Source organism: Mirounga angustirostris, unplaced genomic scaffold, assembly GCF_029215605.1.
Source record: "Mirounga angustirostris isolate CCGP_5_RB_7025 unplaced genomic scaffold, mMirAng1.0.hap1 SCAF_13, whole genome shotgun sequence".
Lineage (NCBI taxonomy): Eukaryota > Metazoa > Chordata > Mammalia > Carnivora > Phocidae > Mirounga > Mirounga angustirostris.
Window position 1 is genome coordinate 24,120,658 of NW_026991721.1, and position 25,225 is coordinate 24,145,882.

Genomic DNA, 25,225 nt, shown 5'->3' on the forward strand with positions numbered 1-25,225 from the left:
CTGAGACTCTGGAAGCTAAGCTTGGTGTCTTGTTGGAATGGTGGTGCAAATAGGTAGGTCCCCTGCGTTCCATGTCACCCTTGTCACAAACTTGATGAAGACTGCGTGTCTCCGTGCTCCCTGCATGAAGGCACCACCTGCAAAGGTCTCATGCCAGGTCGCGAACACACGTTATCACGTTCATTTCCATGAGCGAGGCATCAAGGCCTTCTTTCTACATACCACGCAGCTAGCAAGTGATGGAGGCATGATTTGAATCCCAGGTTCCCTCTTTCCAAAACCCACACTATTTCTATTATAACCAGTGATTCCAAACCACTGGCCTGCAGATTGATACTGGTTCCAAAGAAGGCTTTTCCAGTCTGTGGCGAGAAAGTCTGGGTAAGGTTAACACCCTCCCATCTTGAAGGCGTTGCCATTTATTCGGAGACTGTGACCTGTCTTTCTTGGTGTTAAAGACTGCAAAAAATTTGTAATCACATGATGGTGATTGGAAATGGCAGCTAACAAAAGTGTCTTAAGTTGTCAAAGTAAAAAAAAAAAAAAAAGGCCTTTTATGTCAATCTCCGAGCTTAAATTTGAAATCTTACTGGCCTGGCAAATGGCAAAGTTGGACAAAGAGGTGGTGTACTTATTACCCCAACAAGGGTTTCACTGCAGACTCTCCCCACAGCTTGGGTTCCCATGGGGTTTATCTGGAAAAGGGCTAGGCTGTATTGAGGGATGAAGGTGATGATGTGCTTCTTAAAGCCATCCTTCTTTGACGCTGAGGGGCATGACTCGGGCAGCTTAACAGAGTCCTGATAATGCAAATGACCTTTTAAAAACCACAGTAGATTGAATTAAAAACAAACAAACTAGGTAAACCATCCTTTCCAAAAGAGAGGCAAAGCTTGGCCTACCCACATTTATGACTTTTCTATGACCAGGATGGGGAAAGCTTGAGCTCAGAGGCATTTTAATGTAGCATGACTTAGGTCATGACTCTTCTGACCTTAGGTCATTCAGACGTCACCGTTTTGCCATTGATACAAGAATGAAAGAGCTCAGGTTTTAGAGGCAGACATATCTGGGTTTATATCTCCATTTCTTTTAGCCTTGTGACCCTGAGCAAGTTTACTTTCTGGAAGATGGGGCAGGGATTCCTGCCTTCCAGAGTTACCATGGTAGGCAACTCTTAGGGAAAAACCTCACCACTCCTTGTGGTATGCCTTTTTTTTTTTTTTAAGATTTTATTTATTTGAGACAGAGAGATAGAGAAGAGGAGGGACAGAGGGAGAGGGAGAATCAGATTCCCCGCTGAGCAGGGAGCCCGATGCAGGGCTCCATCCCAGGACCCCGGGGTCATGACCTGAGCTGAAGGCAGACGCTTAATGACTGAGCCACCCAGGCATCCCGATCTTTACCATGATGATCCAAGATGGTAGGGATAGACGTGCCTGGCACATGGATGTTCAGTGTGTCCTGGTGTCCTGTTTACAGATAAACTGGAATTCAGAGTACCCTGAGTTGCTCTGGTTTTTATTTTCCTACCAGTGGTTCCAGATACCCCGCTGTGCCTGGGGGAGGCCTGTTTCATCTGCTCTTGCCTGAGCGCCTCCGACTGTATCTGGGCGGCACCCAGCGGGCCCTAACCACTCCTTGTGCTCCTATCGCAGTGCCAACAACATGCCCAAGCAGGTGGAGGTACGAATGCACGACAGCCATCTCAGCTCGGAGGAACCGAAGCAGCGGCATCTAGGCTTGCGTCTGTGTGACAAGCTGGGGAAGAATCTCCTGCTCACGCTAACCGTGTTCGGTAGGTGACAGGTGCTGCCCCTCCTCCCTGGCTCTCTCCTGGCTCTTTGGGGAAGCTGGGTCTCACAGCCAGCCCTCCCACTGGAAGGAAGCCTCGTGTCCTCCCTAAGGCCTCCTTTGCCCAGGCATGGCTGCCTTGATGATAAATCTTCCCCTCACCTGCCCCAGCCATGCATTTTCTTCCTTGGGATTCTAGTCGTTCTTACAACTTCCTATGAGTGTGTTAACGTGCTGATTCCTGGCCCTGCACATGGAGAGCTTGGGCCATCTGCAGTGAGGTCTTGGAATCTGCATCCTAACAAAACTTCTAGGTGATTCCTAAGCAGATGGTCGGCATACCACATTTAGAGGAATACCTGCCTGAAGATAAAGGCAGCAGGTGCTGAAAACCCCACTAAGAGGGCTCCAGAGGTCTAGCCTACAAACACCTCATTACCTTCAATTAGCTTAGCACATTAGCTAATGAGGTCAGGGTGGAAGAGGCTTGTTCTGAAGCCTTGATCTGCTCTGGCTCCATCTCCAAAGTCTGATTCCTCTGCTTCAGACCTCGCCCAGGCTGTGGTTGTCCTTTGGTGTGACTGATGACACAATCTTGATCTTAGTTTTTCAACCAGGGTTTATCGGAAATGGGGCAAATTGCAGGGTCTTGTAATGACAACCACACCATTTCCTCTCTTGAGCCCTCTTGTTCTTCAGCTCTCTCTTAGGCAACACACAGGAGCAATGAACAACTCCTCACCTCCAGCCCTTTCCCCACTCAGCTCCCTGGCTTCTCCTCCTTTGAGTCCGTCATCTTGGACGTCAGTGGACCAGGGTCAGAACTGCAGGCTTGCCACAGTTCAGGTTACTTAGTGAAAGAAGACAGAGGTGTGGTAGGGGTTTCCAAAGCTTACTTTGGAATAAAGAAATTTCACTCATCGTAGGTCGTCAAGAAGTATGTTTTTCTCTTGTAGAAGTAAAAAAAGATCAGGCTTTTGGCCACAGCCCTCCCTGCACATCCCTGGAGTTAACACCATAGCCTATGGACCTAGGAACTTCTGCCCTTCCTCTCAGCCAGTGGTGCTATGACCTGATTTGTGGTTTCATAAAAGAATCTTTTATGTTGGCTGCCTGTTTGCTGATATCCAGTTTGTCTTGTGGAATCCCCGAGGATGCAAAGTGAAAGGCTCCTGCTAGCAACTCTGCCCAAATTGTTTCCTCCCAAATTACATACTTTTAGAGACGCCCCCTAATCTCCCATAAAAGTCTCCCACAAAAGCAAGTCTCAAGATTATGTAAGAGAACATAGAAGTCAAGGACAAAACTTCTTGAGAATGAGCCATGGGGAAATTGTTGGGAGCCAAAGAAAATAGAAAGAAAAAGGAAAGTCACACTAGCTTGGTAAATCAAATGTTCCTCAGTTAGAAAGGGAAGAAATACATTAAGCACCTTGCCACTGGCCAGGCCTAGGCTGGGGGGTAGGAGGCAATATTTGGTACTATGGATTATTTCTGCTGACGATCTCTGACGGTACAAGTGAACAGTATCCTCAAAGAAGTTAGTCAAGTCACCATATATCTTCCTCATAAAGCCTTGAGAAGGCTCTCCTTGACCTTCCCAGAGCTGCTTGTTAGACTAGTTGGAGGTACACCAATATTCTCTCACCAGTCATTAAAATCAACTTTACTTATCCAATGGTATTTTCATTACATGTTATTCATCATCCAATACTGGGGAGGTATGAGAAAGGTCAATGTCACTGAACCTCTAGAGCTATTCATTTGACTCAGGCAAAACAGAAATTCAGATATTTCCCCCTCTCCCTTCTAGGTGTCATCCTGGGGGCAGTGTGTGGAGGGCTTCTTCGCTTGGCATCTCCTCTCCACCCTGATGTGGTCATGTTAATAGCCTTCCCAGGGGATATACTCATGAGGATGCTAAAAATGCTCATCCTCCCTCTCATCATCTCCAGCTTAATCACAGGTAAGACCACCTCTCTGGAGCCTGGCCCAGATCATACTCTTGCTCTGGTTTGTGGGCTGACCATCGAATCTCAATCTGATTGAATGAATGAATGTGATTGTCTGTGTCATTTTCTTTCAGAGCCTTGGTTGTCCTGTCTCTCAAATGGGGATTATCAATCCTAAAAAAAGTATTGCATCTGTTGGTCACTCTGACCATCTGTCTGTCTAGCAATAAAAGATGAAAAGGAAACACATGTTAAAAGTGATGATAAATGATAGAGATTTTAATTTTGAATGTATACTTTTCTCATCTTCCAAGTTATACTTTGTTCAGATACTGATAAATAAAAGTAACAGGTAGAAAAGGAAATTTTCTCTTAACTATTTAACTGGGTATAGAGGGAAGTGGGTATGAAAAATAAAATAAAGCCTAGATATGAAACCCTTTGAGGTTTTTGGAAGAAAAGCTCCCTTAATGTGTAGATCATGTTCACTTGTTTTGGGCTGAAAGAATTGTTTTATTTGAAAGAATATTTTTGCTTCTATGGGCTTATACTGGCAGTTTTTTCCTTACCAAATGATATTGCTCAAATAGGATACAAATTGATGTAGTTTAGAGACTGAGCTCTGAGTTAAGGATGAAGCTAGGCTTTGATTGACATTTGGGTGCCATCGGGGTGACCTTAAGAAAGCCGTCGCTCTGAACTCTCCCCCTTATAAAGGAAGTGAGGCTCTGGAAACATCAAGAGATTCAGATGCTAAGCCAGGTTGTTCTAGAGTCTCATCTCTGGTCGACCACTGAGCCTGGTGAATGCAAGGTCTCATCATTCAGCCCCAGACTGAGCGACACTGTACTTTCACCTTAAAGGCTCCTTTGCAAACCAGAGAAAATGTTCTCCATGCCCGCTTAACAGTCCTTAGACTGGGCAGACTGGCCAGGAAACTGAGCATCTGTTGGCCAGAATCCGACTTTAGGTAAGGAGAAGTGGCTCATATATGGGTCAGCTCAATTCAGGAAAGCTTACAACAATGACTTCCTCCCCCACAGCAAGTGCTACAATGTCTCTGTCTAGTAAAAGCAGAAACTGAAACCAGGAAGTAGAAAAATTGAAGAAACAACTGGGAAAAAACCCAGTGAAGGTAGGAGTTTTTGTGACTTGGCTTGGAATTTCCTTTAACAATCATAGGACCTCCCAGAGTATAGACAAAGTCCCACCTTTGTGTTCTCTAGTGTCTGCACTAGGTTGGAAAATGTGGGTCTCCACCATGCTTCACCTTGGAGGAATGAGGGCTGTGCTAGATCACTATGCTAGACTCTTGATATCAATCACCAGACCTACTGGCTTCTCATTTTTTAATTGAGGACATTAAAAAAAAAAAAAGTAGAAACCAGCAGGTACTAGCACCAAAACTTCATAAAGAAAGGATATCTTAATACCAAATAAGTGGGAAGGACATCATCTCAGAATTAAAAATGGAATATATTCAACTTGAACTCACTATTGCGGACTGATGAAAAGTAGTCACCGATCAGTTTATAAACTCTGAACAAGCGAGATCAGGTTTATAAACTTTGAACAAGAGATCGTCAACTCTCCCCAGTTGTCTAGAATCTAAAAAAAAAAATAGAACTGTAAACTGTAGGATTGAAATCTTTAGTAGGAGGAGGTTTAATCAACCATGAATGCATCTGAGTAATACAAAGCCATGTTATAGGTATGCAGAGATGTGCAGTTAATGGAGACATCACAGGATTAATCCTTCCAATGTCTTCAATCCAGGGTTGTCGGGCCTGGATGCTAAAGCCAGTGGGCGCTTAGGCACAAGAGCCATGGTCTATTACATGTCTACAACCATCATTGCTGCCGTGCTGGGGGTCATCCTGGTCTTGGCTATCCACCCGGGGAACCCCAAACTCAAGAAGCAGCTGGGGCCCGGGAAGAAGAATGATGAAGTGTCCAGCCTAGATGCCTTCCTGGACCTTATTCGAAATCTCTTTCCTGAAAACCTGGTCCAAGCCTGCTTTCAACAGGTAACCCAAAGTTCCTATGCTCTTGCCCTCCAGCCTCCTAAGTTATCAGGATAATAACTTGGAGAGTGTTTCAGTGAACCAGCCCTGGGGAGCAGTTTTCTTACATTTAATTATCTCTCTCGAGCTTGTATGAGATGATTTGGAGCAGGATTTGGGGATTAAAGTTGTGGGGTTTTTTTGTTTTGTTTTTGTTTTTTCGTTATTAGCCTTCCTTTTTTTTTTTTTTTTTCCAACTCACTTAGCATCTCTTTGTTCTGGGATTCCCCTTTCTTGCCTTTTTTTTTCCCCCCCGTTACCTCTTTCCTTATTTTTTGGTTCTCCTCTGTGTGCTGTCCAAGGGCACATTTTTATCACTTTTGCCCATAACCCTCTAGAGTGCCCAGGGGGTCTCAGTAGTGGTAGTATAGCAAAACCTCATGGGGTAGATTTAAAAAATACACATGCCCTACAGAATCAGAATCTCTAGTGTGGGCCCAGGGAGTGGGTATTTTCAAATTGTGGAAGTAATACATGAGGGTTGTAAAAAGTTTAAACAGTGTAGATGCACCTAAGGAGTCAAGTCCTCACTTCCCTTCCCTAGAACTAGTCATGTTGGGAATTTTGTTTCCTTCCACATATATAGTATGCATGTGTGCATGATCTTTTTTTAAAGATTTATTTATTTATTTATTTTAGAGCAAGAGAGAGAGCAGGAGAGAGTGTGTGAGCATGGGGAGGGGCAGAGGGGGAGAGAGACCCCAGCAGACTCTGTGCTCAGCTCAGAGCCCGATGTGGGGCTCAATCTCACAACCCTGAGATCATGACCTGAGCCCAAACCAAGAGTCAGACGCTCAACCAACTGCCCCGCATGTGTGCATAATCTTAAAAAAAGAAAAAAGTGCAACCCAAGGGGTATTGCATTACACATACCACGTTGCACTTGTTTTTCATTTAACAGGGCTCCGGCATCATCTCTGTCTCTTTTCATGATTGTGTAGTATATCTAAAAAATAAATTCTTGGACGCTAATGTCTTCCCAAAGAGTTTTGTATTTCAGATTTGCTGGATGTTGCAAAATGGCTCTACAAAAGTTTGTATTAATGTACACTCCTACCAACTGCATACAGGCAGATCAATTTTTTAAAGCCTTATGATTTTAAAAAATGGATGATTCTAATGAGTGGAACCACTGAGAGAGCTGCCGAGGCCCTACTCACCAGCCTGTTGTTTAGACCCAAGGTCGTTAGGTTAGAATATACTCCAGTTCCCATTAGTCCGGGTAGGAAGTCACCTAGAACCAAAGAACCTGCTCCAGCCATTTGCAGGGCATCACAGAAGAACGAACTTAGGAAACAGGCTGCCTGGAGGAAAAGTTTGCATTCCCAGCTGCCCCCAAAATGCTGTTGCCAACCATTGGGGGATGGGCAAAACAAGCAAAGGGGGGTGGGAGACACAGGCTTCCGGTGATGGGATGAGCAAGTCACAGGGAGGAAAGGTACAGCGGAGGGAATATAGTCAATGCTACTGTAGTAGTATTGGGTGGAGACGGAGGGCAGCTTCACTTGGGCTGAGCAGGGCATAATGTATCAACTTGTGCGATCACCATGTTGTATGCCTGAAATTAATGTAATCTTGTGGGTCAGCTATACTTCAATAAAAAAATAAAAATAAAAGAAAAGAAAAAATAATAAAGAGCAAAACAAAAAGGCTCCAATGAAAAAATAATAATAACAAAAATAAAGGAAACCATTTCAGCCGGGGAGGTTGGTTGGGGAGGGAAGAGCAGCAGGCCGGGGAGGGGTGCTTCCTGCTCCTCCCTCAGTAGAACGTGCTTGCCCCCCTTGCCAGCCCACTTTGAAAGATGCATTTGCCTGCTCTGGGGAGATGGACACAACCGGGAGTCCAGTCTACTGTTAACATTTTGAAAAGAGCACTCTGGAAGTGTAGCTGTGGAAGTGGGGATGGGGGGATCAGGGCCTCCTTCTTGGGCCCCGTCGTGCCCATGCTCCATACAAGGAGACCCCTTCATCCCAGTCAGCGAGGCAGGACTGAAGCAGGCAGGCACCTGGAGCCATTGCTCTGGTCTGTGGTGAGCCGTGCTCACACATGTGACGCCATGCTCACCCTCGGTGACCTGTTTGGTCAAAAGGCAGTCTTGGCATGGAGCTACCCATGGCAGAGCCACTGGGGGCTGAGCCATTCCCTGCCCTGCCCCCACCCTGGACCCACCCCTCTGCTGGCAACATTCATGAGGCGTGAACCCTTAGTCCCCCAGCGAAGCCCAGTGTCATTGTCCCTTTGAGTTAGAACAATCAGGAAAAATTGTGTAGAATCTTATTTTTATTTATTTATTTATTTTTAAAGATTTTATTTATTTATTTGACAGAGAGAGACACAGCGAGAGAGGGAACACAAGCAGGGGGAGTGGGAGAGGGAGAAGCAGGCTTCCTGCCAAGCAGGGAGCCTGATGCGGGGCTCGATCCCAGGACCCTGGGATCATGACCTGAGCCGAAGGCAGATGCTTAACCAAATGAGCCACCCAGGCGCCCCAGAATCTTACTTTTTAAAAAAAGATTTATTTATTTATTTTAGAGAGCGAGAGATAGAGAACAGGAGCAGGAGGGGCAGAGGGAGAGGGAAAGGGAATCTAAAGCAGACTCCCACGCTGAGAGGGGGGACCGACACGTGGCTCCATCTCACTATCGTGAGATCATGACCTGAGCCTAAACCAAGTGTCGGCTGCTCAGGGTAAGGGAGCATGCGGATTCCTTAAGCTGGACTCCAGGCAGCCTAGAGGAAAGGAGTCTTAAACTAGGAGCAATCCATGGGCTCAGGGGGACCTTGAAGATGGCTCAGAGAGAGGGAATCCTTGTACGGTGACATCGCATTACCAGAGAGAAAGGGTGCCCAGGAGGTGCCTTCCATGCCCTTGGGATGCAGCTGAACGTGACAAGAAGAAGCCTGTCTTGGCTGGGGGGGGGGGGGGGGGGGGGCACGCTTCATGACCAGGGTTAGACACAGGGATGGAAAGAGGAAAGTGCACGTCCCCAGAGCAAAGGCTGCCTTTCCCCAGGCGGCAGGCCCCGTGTCTTACAGAGCAGGGAGGTGAACCAGGCTGAGGTTTCCAGGAGAGCAACGGGCTGTAAGGTGTGGCCTGACCACATGCCATCAAACCCAGTTATAGGGACCACGTGGGTCTTCTCTTCCGGAGAATCCAGTGATTTGTGTTTGCTCGTCCATTCTGTATTTTTGAGCACCTCTTGGGTGCCAGGCTGTCTGTGGTGCACAGGACACCACAGGCAATGAGACCGTCTGGGTCCCTGCTCAGTGGAACTTACATTCAGGGGGTGGGGGACACAGACCAGAACAAACATCAGGTAAATACACAAGCTATTTAAAAAATTAAGATAAGTGCGCTCTGAGCGCTGGAGGCAGGATGATGGGCTCTGCAGTAACTGGGAGAGACACCTGAGCTGAAACAGTGAGGGAAGGGCTGAGCTGGGTGGAAGACTGGGGGCGGAGCCTGCTGAGGACTGGGGGCGGAGCCTGCCAAGCGGAGGTGCCTCCAGAGAGAAGGAAGGCCAATGTGTGGGAGGTAGAGTGAGCTGGGGGAAGCAAAGCCCAGCTCAGGCAGGACCTGGTAGGCCAGGGTCAGACTCGGGTACTTATTCTAAGAGAGTTTTAGGCAGGGAGACAATTCTTTTTCTATTTTCTGAATGCAGACAGAGCTCTGGGTAGCTAGACATACCTGATGTTTGCAGGTAGACTAGAAGGGGGTTGGGAATGGCAGTGAGCAGGCTTTTGCAGGTTCTAAGGTGAGAGACCCTGGTGGCTTGGACTCGGGTAGACTGGAGTTGGCACCTAGATGGCGTTGTCCAACCCAAACAGGCTTGGATCAAGAATTCAGGCAGAAACCAGGCCTGTGTTCCAGTATCCCTATCAACTTGCCTGCAACTTAAGCCACTGGCCCGTGCTGTTTGGAAGCTGATTTTGGAGTCAAACATTACTCATTTTGAATCCTGCTTCAGCAACTAGCTAGCTGTCTGCCCTGCAGTTAGTTAGCCATGTGAGCCTTGAGGGGCTATGGTTGACAGAAGAGATGATAAATGTCAAACATGAAGCACCTGACTGCCCACCTGATCCTGAGAGCCACCATTTATTTACCACCATGGCCATTAGTCTTTTGAACTCAAGCCTTGGCTTCTTTAGCATTCCCAGGACAGGTCCACAGCTGGCTTCTAGTCCTCCCATTTCCCCTGGGAACGTGACTCTGTTGCTCACAGAAGCTTCCCTTCTGATCATTCCTGTGTTCTTTCTTCATGCCAATGTTGCGCAGACCAAGAGGGCCGTGAGCTTCCTGTTCTCCCCTTGCACACTCAGCCTGAGCTTCTTCCCTCCCTGCACAGGTGCAGGTGGTCAGGTTAAAACAGAGCACCTCCTCCTTCTCTCCCACTTTGGATAGCTGGTCAGTTTGGCATTGCTCACTGTTAGGCTCAGCCACAGTGGATTGGATCCATGGAGCCTAGGGAGTGGAAGAATTCAGTGGTACTCAGGCCCTCTGAGTTCAAGTCCCAGCCCTGCCAAGAGCTCTATGTTGATTGACAAGTCATTTGAGTTCCCCTCTTCTTCCATATCTATTCAGGGTTCAGCCATCCGTTGCCTACTACATACCAGCACTGACATTCTAGGATTCTGCATGAGTTCTATTTTAATGCCCTTGGAGGTATTGTTTCTCTGGGCTCTGATGTGAATTTTCACAGCACTGTGCTTGCAGGGTGCCTGGCACCTTTAAAAATAAAATGGGTGTCACAGATGTCGAGGAATAGCATGAAAGTTTCTTGAGGGCCATTTGCACAGAGATGCTTGGGAAACATTGAGCAAGGCTTGGCATCATTGCCTAGAAGGAGTGGGGGTCTTCTCTCCTTACACTTTGATCTGAAATATAAGCCAACATCCCTGTCATGGCAGCTGTTGGCATCTAGTACATCTGGTGACCAGATGGAGATGTCCAGCAGAACATGACTCTGGAAGGAGCCCAAATGAGAATCGGTCTGTGAAGACTCTGCCTACCTGCCAGACAGGTACCAGGCAGGAAGGAGCAAAACAGGTGGACCATGAGGCATCACCTGATCCCTGCCAAGACCCTCACTCTCCTACTCTTGACCAGATCCTGGGCCCCTCCCAAGAGGCAAGAAGGGTCATCCAACTGGTTTCACAATTATGAAGAGCCTCCATGTTGGATGCTGGATGTTGTCTCCAAGATGCAGGGCTACCGTCATAGGAATATAAGGAGTAGATGTCTGTCCCCCACCTTGAAGTTTGTGTCCTGTTACCGGATCACACTACATTACAAATGAAAGTTATAAATCCTGTAATTATCATGTGATGAGGACAATCGTTTCCCACTGTGTTTATGCAGTAAAACATCACTTTGTTAAACACAGACATATCAAATATTCCCCAACTTTTGTAACCTTGTTTTGACATTTCTTAATTATTTTGTTAACATACTGGGAACTTTTAAAAACGTGTTAGTGGCTAGGCTTTGGGCGACCAAGCCTCTCATGTTTCTGTTTTCCCCCACTCCATTAGATACAAACGGTGACCAAGAAAGTCTTGGTGGCACCTCCGTCAGACGAGGAGGGCAATGCCACCAACGCTGTCATCTCCTTGTTGAACGAGACTGTGATGGAGGCACCTGAGGAAGCGAAGGTGGTTATCAAGAAGGGCCTGGAGTTCAAGGACGGAATGAATGTCTTAGGTAGGCAACCTGGTGTACACCTCAGTGGGGGGATGATGGCCTGCCCTCCCTGCCTCTCAGCGCCTCAGCAGCCCTGCCTCCCTTCTCAGAAAACCTGTCGCTGCTGTTCTGTAGGTGAGCAGGAGGCTCTCTCTAGAGAGTGATCTGAGGGTCATGAAGACAGGTAGTTGGGAGATTAAGGAAGAGGGGGAGAGCGAGCAGGACCACGAGGGGACATGACAGCAAGGGGTCAGTTATGGGAAAAGAGAGGGGACTAACATTCATTGGGCACATTCCCTGACTCTCTGTGTGGTGTTGGCAAGTCTCTTTCTCTGTCCATTTCGTGAAGTTACACATCCAATTTTTTCATTTTTTTTTTAAAGATTTTTTATTTATTTATCTGAGAGAGAGAATGGGAGACAGAGCATGAGAGGGGGAGGATCAGAGGGAGAAGCAGACTCCCCGCCGAGCAGGGAGTCCGATGCGGGACTCGATCCCGGGACTCCAGGATCATGACCTGAGCCGAAGGCAGTCACTTAACCAACTGAGCCACCCAGGTGCCCCCCAATTTTTTCATTTTTTAAGCTTTTATTTTATTTTAATTTTTGAGCTGCCCTTGGATATTAATGCTGTGCTAGGCTCAGGGGCAGCCCACCCCGGCTTTCACAGTCTTTAAACAAATACAATGCTATCAGGAGTGTAAAGTGTTGGTGTTGGTGCCAAAAAGGAGCTTATCCAAAGGAGATTACCTTGTTTAATTTGGGGGGATTCCGATGAGCCCTTTTCCCCTAGCATGGAGCCTTCCTAGCCTTCCATGGCTTTGGGTCTTTGGCTCAGCAGGTAGACCAGGTTTGGATCCTTTATGGACCACTCACTGGTGATCTGACCATGGCCAAGTTGCTCCACTTCTCAAGCTTCATTTGTAAAGTGGGGATGGATTGCATTTCTCTTGTAGATCATTCTGAGTATTAAATGAGATTGCACCTGTGGGGCACAGTGGCCTAGGCTGCGTGCTCTGTTGGTGCAAGCTACGGTCGCTATCCAAGGTGGATGGAGAGCGGAGGAGCTCAATAAGAAAACAGCCCACAGAGGATGCAGACTCCCATCATGTGGGTGACTCCCGTTTGCTCAGTTTACTCCCCATCCACTCCCTGGGGCCACTCTCCAACAGAGCCCACACCCACTGTTACACTGATGTCCCCTACACAAGAAAGAAGGACATTTGGCCCTAAGCTTGGAGAAACAAGGAAACTGGGCAGGAGAAATAGATTGATCCCTGCAAGCAAGATTTCTAAGGATTTGAAGGAGAGCTGGTTAGAAGGGGATCAGCTCAATGGTCCTTCCACTTTGCCATCTAGGAGATCAAATTCCCTTGTCTCCTTAGTATGGTTGTCAGATAAAGTACTGGGTGCCCAGTTAAGGGTGAATTCCAGATGAACAAATGATTTTTTTTTAGTGTAGGGTATGTCCCAAATATTGCACGGGACATACTTATACTAAAATAAAACACATTCATTGTTTATCTGAAATTCACATTTTAACTGGGTATCCTGTTTGTTTGTTTGTTTGTTCTAAACTGGATAACCTGACACCTACCTTACGCAGAATGGTTGAGAGAGAGGCAGAGAAGAAGGATTGTCGAGGCACTGAAAAGCAGAAGCTTCAGTGAGGGATCTTCTTAGTTTGGCCTGGCAGGAAACAGGTTGAGTAAGTGAGAGGGTGGGAGGAGATAAGCTGACTGGTTTGGCAGGCAATGGAAGATCAATAGATATTGCTGACAGTCAGTATGTGGTGACAGGGGAAGGAGAGAGGACAAAGTGGGTGAGTTCCTCTGAGGAGAGCTTGTAAATATCCTCAGCATCCACCCCAGATCTACCCCTCTTCGCCCACTGCCCAGATATGTGTGAACCTTTCAGGACCTTCCCAACCATACTCTGTCCCAGAAGCCCCATGGTCAAAGTGAACCCACAGTCTTCTACATACTCTGGAGGAGGTTAAGGCCATGAGTAATGAGGCCAAAACTTTGGGGTGAATCATTCAGAAGACTTTCATGGTCCGTTTCCAGATTCTCAGTGGATTCTGGGAAGTCATGTTGACCTTGGGCTACACTGGGGAGTTTCAACCCAGCTCACTACTCTCTCAGCCCCAATGACCAAGTCTAAGGGGGCTCTGTTCAAGCAAAACGCCCCAGTTCCAGTAAGTGATTGTAGCGAGGCAACGTTGATGGGGGGAAATGACATGGAAGTTGGACATGGGTGGGCAGCTGCAGATTGAGCTCTGGAAAGCCAAAGGAAGTTAGACTGTTGAGAAACTTCCCATGTACAAATCCCTTGGTCTTCTAAGCGTGGAGAAAGTGGCTTTCCCGGAAAGTCCCAATGGTCAAGTATTGCAATAAGTGAAGATAAAACTTTGGCTCTGGCCTCCTTCTTCTTGAAGCACTCATTTCTCTCCCCAGTAACCTCCAGACTGCTTCTGAGCTCTACTCTAACCCCAACCATTAAATCAATTCCTGGAAGGGTTTGCTCCTTCCAGCGTCTCTCTCTCATAGTGATAGGTGTGGCCCAGTTTCTGCTGCTGACCCTAGAAGGGGATCTTGTTTATGCCAGCTCTTTGAGACATTGAGACCTTGAGAGTTTTCTCTTAAAATCTCCAAATGGAATTAACTAGGTAATACTAGCTCTTCTCAGCCAGAATGTTCACAGATTGTTTCTCACCACACACCTAGCAAACCCCTCTCCATGGGCTTGAGAGTAGGGCTTGGGAATAGCCTGAATTTGGTTCCATACATGATGGCAGAGCTAGGCCACTCTTCCCTGGTCACTAATTTTCACTAAGCCTCTGTCTCTATGGCCAATAACTCACTTGTAAGGCACTTGCCAGTCTTTCTGGCTGAGAGCTGAAAAGGAGAAATATTCACTAGCAGGGATTAAAAATCCTGAGTGCAGGTGCTGGGTTCTTTTTGCCAAAGAGAGAGAGGGTCCAGTGAAGGATAGTTGAACAATCTGAGTTGGTGTGGGGAAGTGAGTGGTTTTGGGGGAGCTAAGAAAAGGGTAAAGTTAGAGTTTAAGAGAGAAAGAATTCCTCCCTAAGAGAATCAAATCATCATGCTATAATTTGCCCAGAATAACTCAAGACTCTAGCCATAAGTAGACCCAATAGGAAACCGGATGTAATAGAGAGGACTGGCAATTAGGCCTGCCAAACTGGGATAGGGCAGGTGTAGGGCAGAGGAAGGAAGGAGAGGGTATAGAAGATGGGCCATACTGCATTTCAGAGAAAATGTCAGATGGGCAAGCAAGGTCCTGTGGCCAGGGGCACAGTAGCATTGATTGACAGTTCATGCAAGTAGTCAGAATTGGAGTCCCAGGATTGGCAATCATGGGTCAGGAGTGGGGTAGGGGCACATAGTGATTGGTAATCAGAAATCCAGACAGGCAATAATGGGGATGTGTGTAAGCCATGTAGTGGCCCAGTCCCTGGGTGGGCCTCATGAGACTTCAGGCTGGGGGTGAGACTCTGAGGGCAAGAATGGGAAGGAATGGTAGGGGGAGGATCTTCTGGGGAGAGAGAAGCCAGGCCCAGCTTGGAGGAACCAAAGTATATGGCAGCTTTCCAGGACAGGTACTCAGATGGAGGGAATGAGGCAAAGACAACACAGAGATAAGACCCAAGTTTGGGTATTGGAGCTGGTTCAGGACCTAGTGCAGTTTGATGGGGACAGAGCTCCTCACATCCTTCCAGCCTGGAGATAGGATTGACCCTAGAGACTGTGGTGGGGCTGGATTTAGATGGAAGTCCAGTGATGTCAAGTGAAGGGAGAATGGGGCTGAGGGGCTAGAAAGTTACAAAGTCTATATTCTGCCTTTATGATACTGCAAAAAAAAAAATGCTGTAAAAAAGGAAGCATTCTTACCATTTTGACCATGAAAAGAATGATGAGGAATTAATAAATAATAGGTTAAATCCAAATGAACTGGGTCAGTTGGGGTTTCCCAACTGTTTTGGATTTCTCATTGCTTTCCAATTGACTTTTCAACATTGTTCCTCCTTCTCACGTTAGGCATGTAGCAGTAGAAAAATACTTTCATGCTCAGGATTTTCCTGCAGTGAAACATACCAGCCATGCATGAATTTGGGATAACACCAAACTAACCTAGACCTAACCCTGGCAGAGATTTTATTGGCTAACTGGTCTCTGCAGTTCTAATGTGGGCTCCAGAGTTTGCGCGATAATCCCCAAGTCCCAACAAGCCTTCCTTCGTTAATCTATGTACTATGGAATCTGTTTACCCATGACTTCATAAGTGAGGAGGAGAGAGAAGAGAGTCCTTTTGAGTTTGGAATGAAACGGAATTCATTTTCTTCAAGGCACTAACACCACTGACAGTTCAACTTCTTCTTGTGGGAAATGTTAAGGGATGCCGTAATTATCCAGGAGAAAGGTAATTTCCATGTGAAATCGAATGCCTAAATCACAGGGCAGCAGGCAGGTGAGACGGTGACTCCCTACGTCGGGAATGGTGAAGGAGGGAGAAGAAACACATATTTTGTAATCTGTTCTTCTGTGTAATGTGATTCACCCAACAGGTCTGATAGGGTTTTTCATTGCTTTTGGCATCGCCATGGGGAAGATGGGAGAGCAGGCCAAGCTGATGGTGGAATTCTTCAACATTTTGAATGAGATTGTAATGAAATTAGTGATCATGATCATGTGGTAAGTGGGCTTGTTCTTACTTCAGCGTGTTGGGCGGGGCGGGTCCAAAGGTCTTGGGATCCTCAGAAGATATGGACTCTTCCTAGCAGGAGAGAGTGAGTGGCCATGGACCAAGCAAAGGGCTCTCCAGAAAGACTTTGAGAAAAGGATGAAAATCTCTTTTTGGGAGCTTCCCCTGGAAAATGGGTTGGAAAACTATAGCCCATCCTCAGGCCAGATCCTTTCTGCTACTCATTGAGTGGCCTACAAGACTGGGTTTTATGTTTTTATGTTGCTGGACAAAAAATCAAAAGAGTAATAATATTTCACACACATGAAAATGATATGAAATTCACATTCAGGGCCCATAGATAAAGTTTTATTGGCACACAGCCACACCCATTCATTCACATATTGTCTAGGGTTGCTTTGTGCTAAATGGCAGAGTTGAGTAGTTCTTTTTTTAAATTTTATTTATTTATTTGACACAGAGAGAGACACAGCGAGAGAGGGAACACAAGAAGGGGAGTGGGAGAGGAAGAAGCAGGCTTCCCGCCGAGCAGGGAGCCCGATGTGGGGCTCAATCCCAGGGCCCTGGGATCCTGACCTGAGCCGAAGGCAGACGCTTAACGACTGAGCCACCCAGGCGCCCCCAGAGTTGAGTAGTTCCGACCAAGACTGTAGCCTGCAAAGACTGAAGTATTTACTATTTGACCCTTCACATAAAAAGTTTGTCAATCCCTGCCAGTGGGAACACAAAAACAACAGCAAAAATTAAAAAGAGGGACAAGCTGGAAAAACCAACTAGTAATACTGAAGCTGAGCAGTATCAGGAAATGCTGAGATAAGTCCAAGATCCCAGGGATGATATGGCCTGACCCAGGGTGTGTGGAAGGACTGCTACTCTAATATTCTGGTGTCCAAAAGCAATGTATCGGAGACTCATGACTCAGAAAGAAGCAAAAAGAGGCAGTTTTCAGGCCATGCAAGTGAAAATGAAATCACAGAGGACACATTAAAATTATAAGTACTTTTGTAAATGGGGCTACACCCTCTAATTGTATAGAAGAGAAGACTATGGTCCAGAGTCACTAAATCTTGATTTTATAACAATATCATGATCATTATAATAATAAAAGCTATCAATTATTTATTTCCCTTTATCTGTGAAGAGCCATGATAAGTGCTTAATACTTATCTATTATAATCCCAGTCGTCCTGCAAAGATGGCATCGTGCTCTCATTTTCCAGAAAAGGCAACTAAAGTGTATTGAGTTGAATTAATTTGCTTAAGATTATATATCTAGCGGGGAGAAGAGCTGGAGTTCCCATTGATTTTGCAATCCTTGATGCATAGGTGGGTGGCTTTTTTGTTTGAATTATCTAAGCACTACTGTCTCTACTTCAATTCATGTGTGTTTATGGTCAGTGGTTCTGAACTCTAGGACAGCCCAGGAGAGCATGAGTGTCCATTCCTTCATAAAGGAAACCGTACCACCTTCAGAACCTTCTAGTGCCCCATATCTCTCAAATGGAAAGATTTTTACATGCGTTTGTTCCAGACCTCTATGATGGTCTGGTATGCCTGCCTAGAAAAAAAGAAAACCATTATTAGACCAAACGACATCTGTGTCCTATCTGTCACAGGAATTCTGGATTACAAATTCCCTGTCTCTGTGTGCTCCTATCCTACCCACCTTCTCCAATCCTCCTCTGATCTTCTTTTACTTCTATGTGGTGCCTTCCACTAAAATTCTACCTTCTTTTTCTCTTCTTTCCTTGGCCCCTACTCCCACTTTACAAGGGCAAAAATCTGTTTTTGACTTATTTTTTATCTCCACAGAACTGAAAATTGTGATGTGCTGGTAGAAATTCTTACTCAAACCTCAGGAGTGAGTAGGCTAGCTGAAGGGTCTCAGATCCAGAAGATGTCCCTCATGATTTCATGAACCATATTTACTAGACTTGGCTTGTTCAGATCATTTCTTTGTTGTACTTTTAAAACATGGATAGGATGCTAGTAAAATTGTGTGTGTGTTTATTGTACTGAGTCTTCAACTTCCCAGGCAATCCTAGGTTTCTGAATATTTCTTTTCTATGAAAATTTAAAGTCACACACAATGTGATGCTCTAAAAAATATGTTTAGAGTCTTTTAGATCCATCTGTGCTTGCTGAGAATTTAATAGATGATAATGCATAAAGTAGGATATGCCTCTTGGTAGTAAACATTAGGATCTGCCCTGGACTCCTAGAATTTTTAGCAGAATGAGCATCCTTGCTCTAAAAATGCAGTTCATATTTCTGTATAGTGCCAATGATGTAGGCAATGTTATTTCTACTGAGCCCATGAAGAAAAGGAATCTAGGAGATGAGATGAATCATGGGATGAAGGGTGTGGATCAAGGTTTCCTATTCACTGAAACCAAAACTCCTAAAGATTTAGCATCAAATCCCAGGAGATACAGAGCAATTGTGAGTCAGGGATAAGGCCTATGGAATGATTTCTGACAGCCGTTCAGTTACCGCATCTAGACAAACAGTCAGGAGGGTGTTCTATGACATGAGATGTCATTTCTACACATTTCTTTCATTCTTTAGCTGCCCTGTCAGCATTGGATAATGATATATGTGGGAAGGTTTTGGGTAAAACAGTCAATTACTCTTTAACTGACCACCTCACAGCTTAAATGATCAGTTCTTTTGGATTCTTCTCTGTGTGGTAGTAAGAATAGTAGAATAGCAAAATAGAACATTGCAGAGATGACTATTATTCTAATAATGATTATTACTAAGTTATAACTTAGAGTCAGGAAATTCTTGCTATGTGCTCAGTACTACCTCTTTTATTGTACTGTACCTATTTATTACTGAGGAGCTAATTAGTATTATCATAATTATCATTAAATTGTAACTAAGATTTGCCAAATTGCTGCTGTATGCTTAATACTGTTCCAGTTGCTTTATGTGCATTAACTGACTCATTTGTCTGGATAATACCTAGCAGAAATAGGTTTGTTAGCCCCATTTTCCAGATGTGAAAACTAAGCACAGAGGTTAACTTGCCCAGTGTTACACAGCCTAAGCAATGGGAGTTGTGCAGTGCCTTATTAACTGATTAATTAATTGTACAGTGCCTTATTCAACTTCTGTCTGACTTCACACTGGAGTGAATCCAGGATCCTCTGGTTACTAACTGTGTGGCTCTAGGCGAGTTAGACACATTCTAAAACCCACATTCTGATCTGAATGGATTGATCATAGAATCAACATCCTAGGGTTGCTGTGAGAATTGAGTGAAATTGTGACCAACAGTTACAAAGCTTTACTCATGTGCTGGGGCCTGCCTAAACACTTTCTATGAACCAGTATTATCATCGTTGTTATTTTGTGATTACCATTACTATTATCAATTCAATCCATATCCTTTGTTTCTCTGTGTTCATGGATTCTTTGAGAAGTCTAAAAGGCCCTCTGATTCACAAAAAAAAAAAAAAGAGAGAGAGAGAGAAAGAGAGAGAAACCTTTAAATTCAGTATGATTTTCATATCCTCATTTTTTGCAAATTTCTTTAAAACATTTTTTCAAACTCTGAAAATATAAACAGAAAGTGAATCTTTGCATAATCTCACCACTATAGAAACACAAAGTGAGAAGTGAGATCTCTGCTCACCCTTTCAATTTTCTCTCCCTGTTAACCCACCGCCACCACCGTCCATCCATCCAACATCCAACCATCCATCCATCCATCCATCCAGTCATCTTTCTATCATCCATCCATCCCATCATCCATTATCCATCCATCCAACCGTCCATCCATCCATACAATCATCCATCCATAATCCATCATCCATCCTTTCACTCCACAAACATTTTTTGAGTCCCTCTTCTATGCCAATAGCAATTTTATGTGCTGGTGATATAATGGTGAATAAGACAGAAAAATTCTGGCCCTCATGGAGCCTACATTCTATTGAAAAGAGGGAAAGAATAGAAGGAAGCAAGTAAGAATTCAGACAGTAATCAGTGCTACAAAGTCAGTAACCAGGACAGTGGGACTGAGAGTGATGGGGGATGGAAGTATGGCTTGGACTCTATCCAGAGGATCCAGGACGGCTGTCTGGGGAAGACCTGAAGAATGAAAAGAGGTAGCTCTGTGAAGAACCGACAGGAGAATTTTCCAGGGGTAGGAAACAGCAAGTGAAAGGTTTTCAAGGGTCAGAATGAAGATCTGGAGTAGCTGCAATGTGGTTGGCTGGTGAGGGGATGGAAAGCTGTGACGTTGGAGAGGTGGGCAAGAGGCAGATCTCATAGGGCCTTGCAGGCTACCATGATGAGTTGGGGTTTATTGACTTGCAAAAGGAAGTCCCTGGGGGGCTGCAAGCCTGGAGGCTCTACATACTGATTTTCACTCTATCCTGATCAAAAGTTCTAATCCACACATAGTAACTCTCAGCAAAGTCACTCCTTGGATAGCCAGAACACCTGTCTCTAAGTGGACTGGGAAAAATGGAGATTAGTGTTACTTTTTGAGCCTGAATACAGACAACACCTTTAGGTAACTCTTAGAATGCATGTTTAGCTCTTTATTGACAGACTCTTCCATTTCTTAGTTCTCTTGGGATCTGTCCCAAACTGGCGGGCTAGTGTTGCTATTGGAAACCAATAGCAGTGTGGGACAGAACCAGAGCACCTTTATGGCAAGACTGAGAAAGTCCCTCGACTACTCTCCACCTAGGTGTCTGACCCACCCTCTGTCCTGTGACTCAAAGTCCTGAATTGATTACTTTAATGGGTGAAGACTAAAGGTCTTGAATCAAATGCAGCTCACATACGTGGTTTCCAAAGGCTAACCAAGTAATATCTGCATTTCTTCAGTTGTAGAGCAGATTTTATCCCTTCAAACATTGGTATCCAAACACATCAAGAATTACCTGGGAAACTTGTTTAAAATATAAATGCCCCCTAGGTCAGCTCCAGGAAATTCTAACTCAGTAGATATGTGGTGGGCCTGGGGAATCCATGTTGTTACCAAGCAGGCCAGGTTGATTCTGAAGCTGGTGTCTATGAATGCACAGAGATACTGAGGTCTGGGTATGTTAAATTCTGTGTATAAGTTTTTGTTGGTGGAGTGGAGAGCAGTCTTGGGAAAGGCAACTTGGTGGGAGGGAATCTGAAGATGACAAGGACAGAGGTACCAAGTGGATGGAGGCAAGAATGGATGATACAACAGGAAGAAAGAGACTTGACAGGCCAGTCCTAGATTAATCAGTGGCTTTGGCCACAGTGCCCAGAGCTGCAGATACAAGTAGCCTAAGGACAGTGTAGAAGGTATTCTCTCTCCCTGCCCTGCAGTCATGCCCTTCTAATTTAGAAATGGGTCCAATGATTCCTGGGTACCATTTGGCTTCAGGAGCTTACTGGAGCCCTCTCTTCATGCACTTTGGCTTATGGCTTCGATTGTTTGCTTCAACTCAGAAGCTTTGCGTGGTAACCTTGAATCTTGGGCATTTGTCCTTTTCCTTTCCGTGGAGTGTCATTTTCAATGAGATAATTATATAGAAACCCAGGAGCTCAGAAGCTCCAGCTCCTGAGTGGAAGCTTAAGCTACTCATTTTGAAAACAGGTGCAGGGAAGTAATGGCCCTAAAAGGCACCATAGAGGATAAAGGCTCTTTCCTTGTCTGAATTAATGCTCATTCTCGTTCTGGAGACCAAGATGTTTGGGTTAACTAAGGTCCCTGCTTGCCATATTTATTTACCCTGACACTCTACCTTCTGGCCTTTGAGTAACACTCTCCATTGACAATGGGAACTCATATTTCTCCCAGCAAGCTGAGTGCCTGGAGGTAACATGTTTCCTCTTTCTGATTCATTTGGCTGTGGCTCAAATGGGTTCTCCAGGGGGACTGGATAGCTGGTCTTACTTGGCAAAGAGCCTTGAAAATACTTTTTCTCCGTTCTGCAAATTGCGTTTCCAGAAGAGCAGGAAAATTGAATGGCGCCCAGAACAGCTCATAGTTGTGTTTTTCTGTAAATCTTTAAAGGGTGGTTGGTACTTGGAAAAGAATTGATCTCTTGGTTTATGAAGATAAATGCTAGTTGGCTTTATGGGAAGATGTATTATACTCATTACTTACAACCTCCTGGCACAAAGACTTGGCCCCTGAGACAACCCCACTAATCTAGGAGATGTTGTGACCATGGGCACACCAGGAGAGTGTAAAATGGTGAGAAAGGCAAGGGTTTAAGGACATAGTTCCCTAATGCCTGTGGAAACAGCCCTCAGACATTGCCAGCCTTCAAAGACATGGAGGCTACAGGCTGGATGCTCATAAGGGAAGAGAGTTATTCTAAGGTCTTCACTAAGTCTTGTCATTTACAAATCAGCTCTTTCAGAAGGTTCCTCTTGACAAAGTATTTTGCTCATAAAAACATCTGCCATTGGGCGACAGTAGTCTATGAGCTGGTTTAGAAAGCCACATTAACTCAGACTTGGCTCTTTAAGCATGGTTGGGGAGAGGACATGGTGTACATGTGTGACCACAGGATTCCTTGGTCAGCAGTCAGAATGGTGCTGACAGGGATGGGGGCGGGACTTTGACAGTGCATACATATGCATGCTCAAAAATGCAATCCTTGCAGCAATCCCATGAGGTTGGAGTTAGCCTAAGCCTCGACTTGCACATCTATAAAATGGGATTAAGTCACTGCAGGGTCATGTACCTGGTAAGTGGCTGGACAAGCTCCATGTCTTATGTAATTGTGTATATAACTCTCCTCTACCCACCTCTTTTTTTTTTTTTTTAAGATTTTATTTATTTATTTGACAGAGGGAGAGAGAGAGAGAGAACAAACACAAGCAGGGGGAGCTGCAGGCAGAAGGAGAGGGAAAAGCAGGCTCCCGGCTGAGCAGGGAGCCCAATGCAGGGTTCAGTCCTAGGACACTGGGATCAGGACCTGAGCCAAAGGTAGACGCTTAACTGACTGAGCCACTCAGGAACCTCTATCCACATCTTTTCTTTACCCAAGAAAGGGCTTGCTTGCTTCAGGCACAACTGCAAAAAAACAAAAACAAACAGACAAAAAACAACCAGCAAATCTGGCTTGGGTGTCTGTCTCCCTTTGCTGATTCCCTTACCCCAGCCGGGAGCCTTATCTTGGGACTTCATTTCCCCCAGTCTTTTTCTCAAATAAGTTCATAATTCTTACTAAGGTATCAACTTCCCCACAGACATTTTCATTTCAGTCGGAAGGTGTCGCAGGCTGAACAAGTTTATGCTCCAACACTACCAGATTGGGCAATAAAAAAAGGATGTTGCCCAACATGGGAAAAATACACTCAAGAGGAGAGAGAGCACAGTTAGTGCCCTCACTTGTGAGGACAGCAGTAAACTGTTTCCAAATTCCCGATCAAACAATAACAAGATAGAAGCTTGAAAGAAGTTTACGTAGAATAAATCGGTATATGGTAAACTGTCGGCCTATGTACAAAGAGCTCCGATTGCTCATTAAAGGAAAGTGGTTTGGCTGGGTAAGGGGAAAACAACCCTTGGAGAGTCACAGGCGCTGAGACTGTTCTCCTTCTACTTCCTGGTTTTGTGGTCTTGGACTGGTCTTGACTTTTCTGAACCTCAATTTCCTCACTTGCCAAATAAGAATAATGATACCTTGATTTCAGGGTTGTGGTAAAAATGAAATGAGGTGATGTATGCAGAGGTCTTACTGTATTGCCTGAGACACAGGGCAGGGTAGCCAGCATTCCTGGTAGAGTAAGTACAGAAAGAAATACTTTCAGACGTAGAAGTAATAAAACCACATCTCTCTAAATGGACTCTCTGGCTCAGAGGGTTTTCTTGTTTTGGTAGGTCTCCTTTCTCTGTCTCTCTCAGTCTCTGTCTCTCTCTTTCTCATATTTTAATAAACTTCCTATCATCCTAGGCAAAAACAAAGCAAATTCACCAACACCAGCTTATAGCTGGGTGAAACGCTAATGAGCTTTCTGGGAAGCTCAAAATGGATTCCCAGTTTTCAAGGATGGAGTTGGGGGGAACAGGGAAACCAAACAAGATTCTTGAAGCATCTGTGCCTCTCAAGCTTGGTGCTTACCTGGGAGATGGTAAAGCTAGTGTCTGCTATTCCTGAAAATCACCTGAGCAACAGGGCTTGCCTTTGGATTTTTCATCAGAGCAGGGGCCCCCAGATCCACTGAACAGATTTCAGATCGTGCAGTTAGTCTGAAGTGAAGGAGAACAGCTGTCCAATATCGAGGACTTCCTCCAGCAAAACTCGGTACAGAAATGTGAAGGGTTTTCCTCAGGTTATGGTACATGTAAGGCCCAGGTATAAGTTGTGAATTCTATAAGGATCTCTTCAATGCTTTTTGTTTTTGTTTTTGTTTTATGTTTTTCAGGTACTCTCCCCTGGGTATCGCCTGCCTAATTTGTGGAAAGATCATTGCAATCAAGGACTTAGAAGTGGTTGCTAGGCAACTGGGGATGTACATGATCACGGTGATTGTGGGCCTCATCATCCATGGGGGCATCTTTCTCCCCTTGATTTACTTTGTAGTCACCAGGAAAAACCCTTTCTCCTTTTTTGCTGGCATTTTCCAAGCTTGGATCACTGCGCTGGGTACTGCTTCCAGGTAGAGAATACAAGAAATCACCTTTCTTTCTCTCTGCTCATTCCTTTCCCCTCTCTGCCACTTCCTCTTTGCAAAACGCTTTCATCATAAAGTTCAATGAGAATGTGTTTCATGTATTATTAAAATATTTCTGAAAAAGGTAAATGCTTTGGATTTTTGGCTCCTAGGAAGTTAAGAGCTTTCTGATGAACATGTTTGCTGATAGGCAACTGTCCTAGAAATACCTCATATTAAATTTCCCAGACGAGGGGTGCCTGGGTGGCTCGGTCGGTTAAGCAGCCGCCTTTGGCTCGGGTCAGGATCCTGGGGTCCTGGGATCGAGCCCCGCATCTGGCTCCCTGCTCAGTGGACAGCCTGCTTCTCCCTCTCCCTCTGCCTGCCACTCTGCCTACTTGTG

General features: G+C 45.3%; 1 protein-coding gene across 1 annotated transcript in view; it reads left to right on the forward strand.

The window, feature by feature from the left end:
• Window positions 1-1,662: 1,662 nt before the first annotated feature.
• The window catches only part of SLC1A2 (solute carrier family 1 member 2), a 48,605-nt gene continuing 25,042 nt past the window's right edge, over window positions 1,663-25,225 (forward strand). Inside the window, exons 1-6 of the mRNA XM_045893903.2 lie at window positions 1,663-1,798; window positions 3,607-3,759; window positions 5,522-5,772; window positions 11,344-11,512; window positions 16,079-16,205; window positions 24,595-24,828. Of these exons, the coding sequence (XP_045749859.1) occupies window positions 1,669-1,798; window positions 3,607-3,759; window positions 5,522-5,772; window positions 11,344-11,512; window positions 16,079-16,205; window positions 24,595-24,828 (1,064 nt within the window). The 5' untranslated portion in view covers window positions 1,663-1,668. The remainder of the gene's footprint in view (window positions 1,799-3,606; window positions 3,760-5,521; window positions 5,773-11,343; window positions 11,513-16,078; window positions 16,206-24,594; window positions 24,829-25,225) is intronic.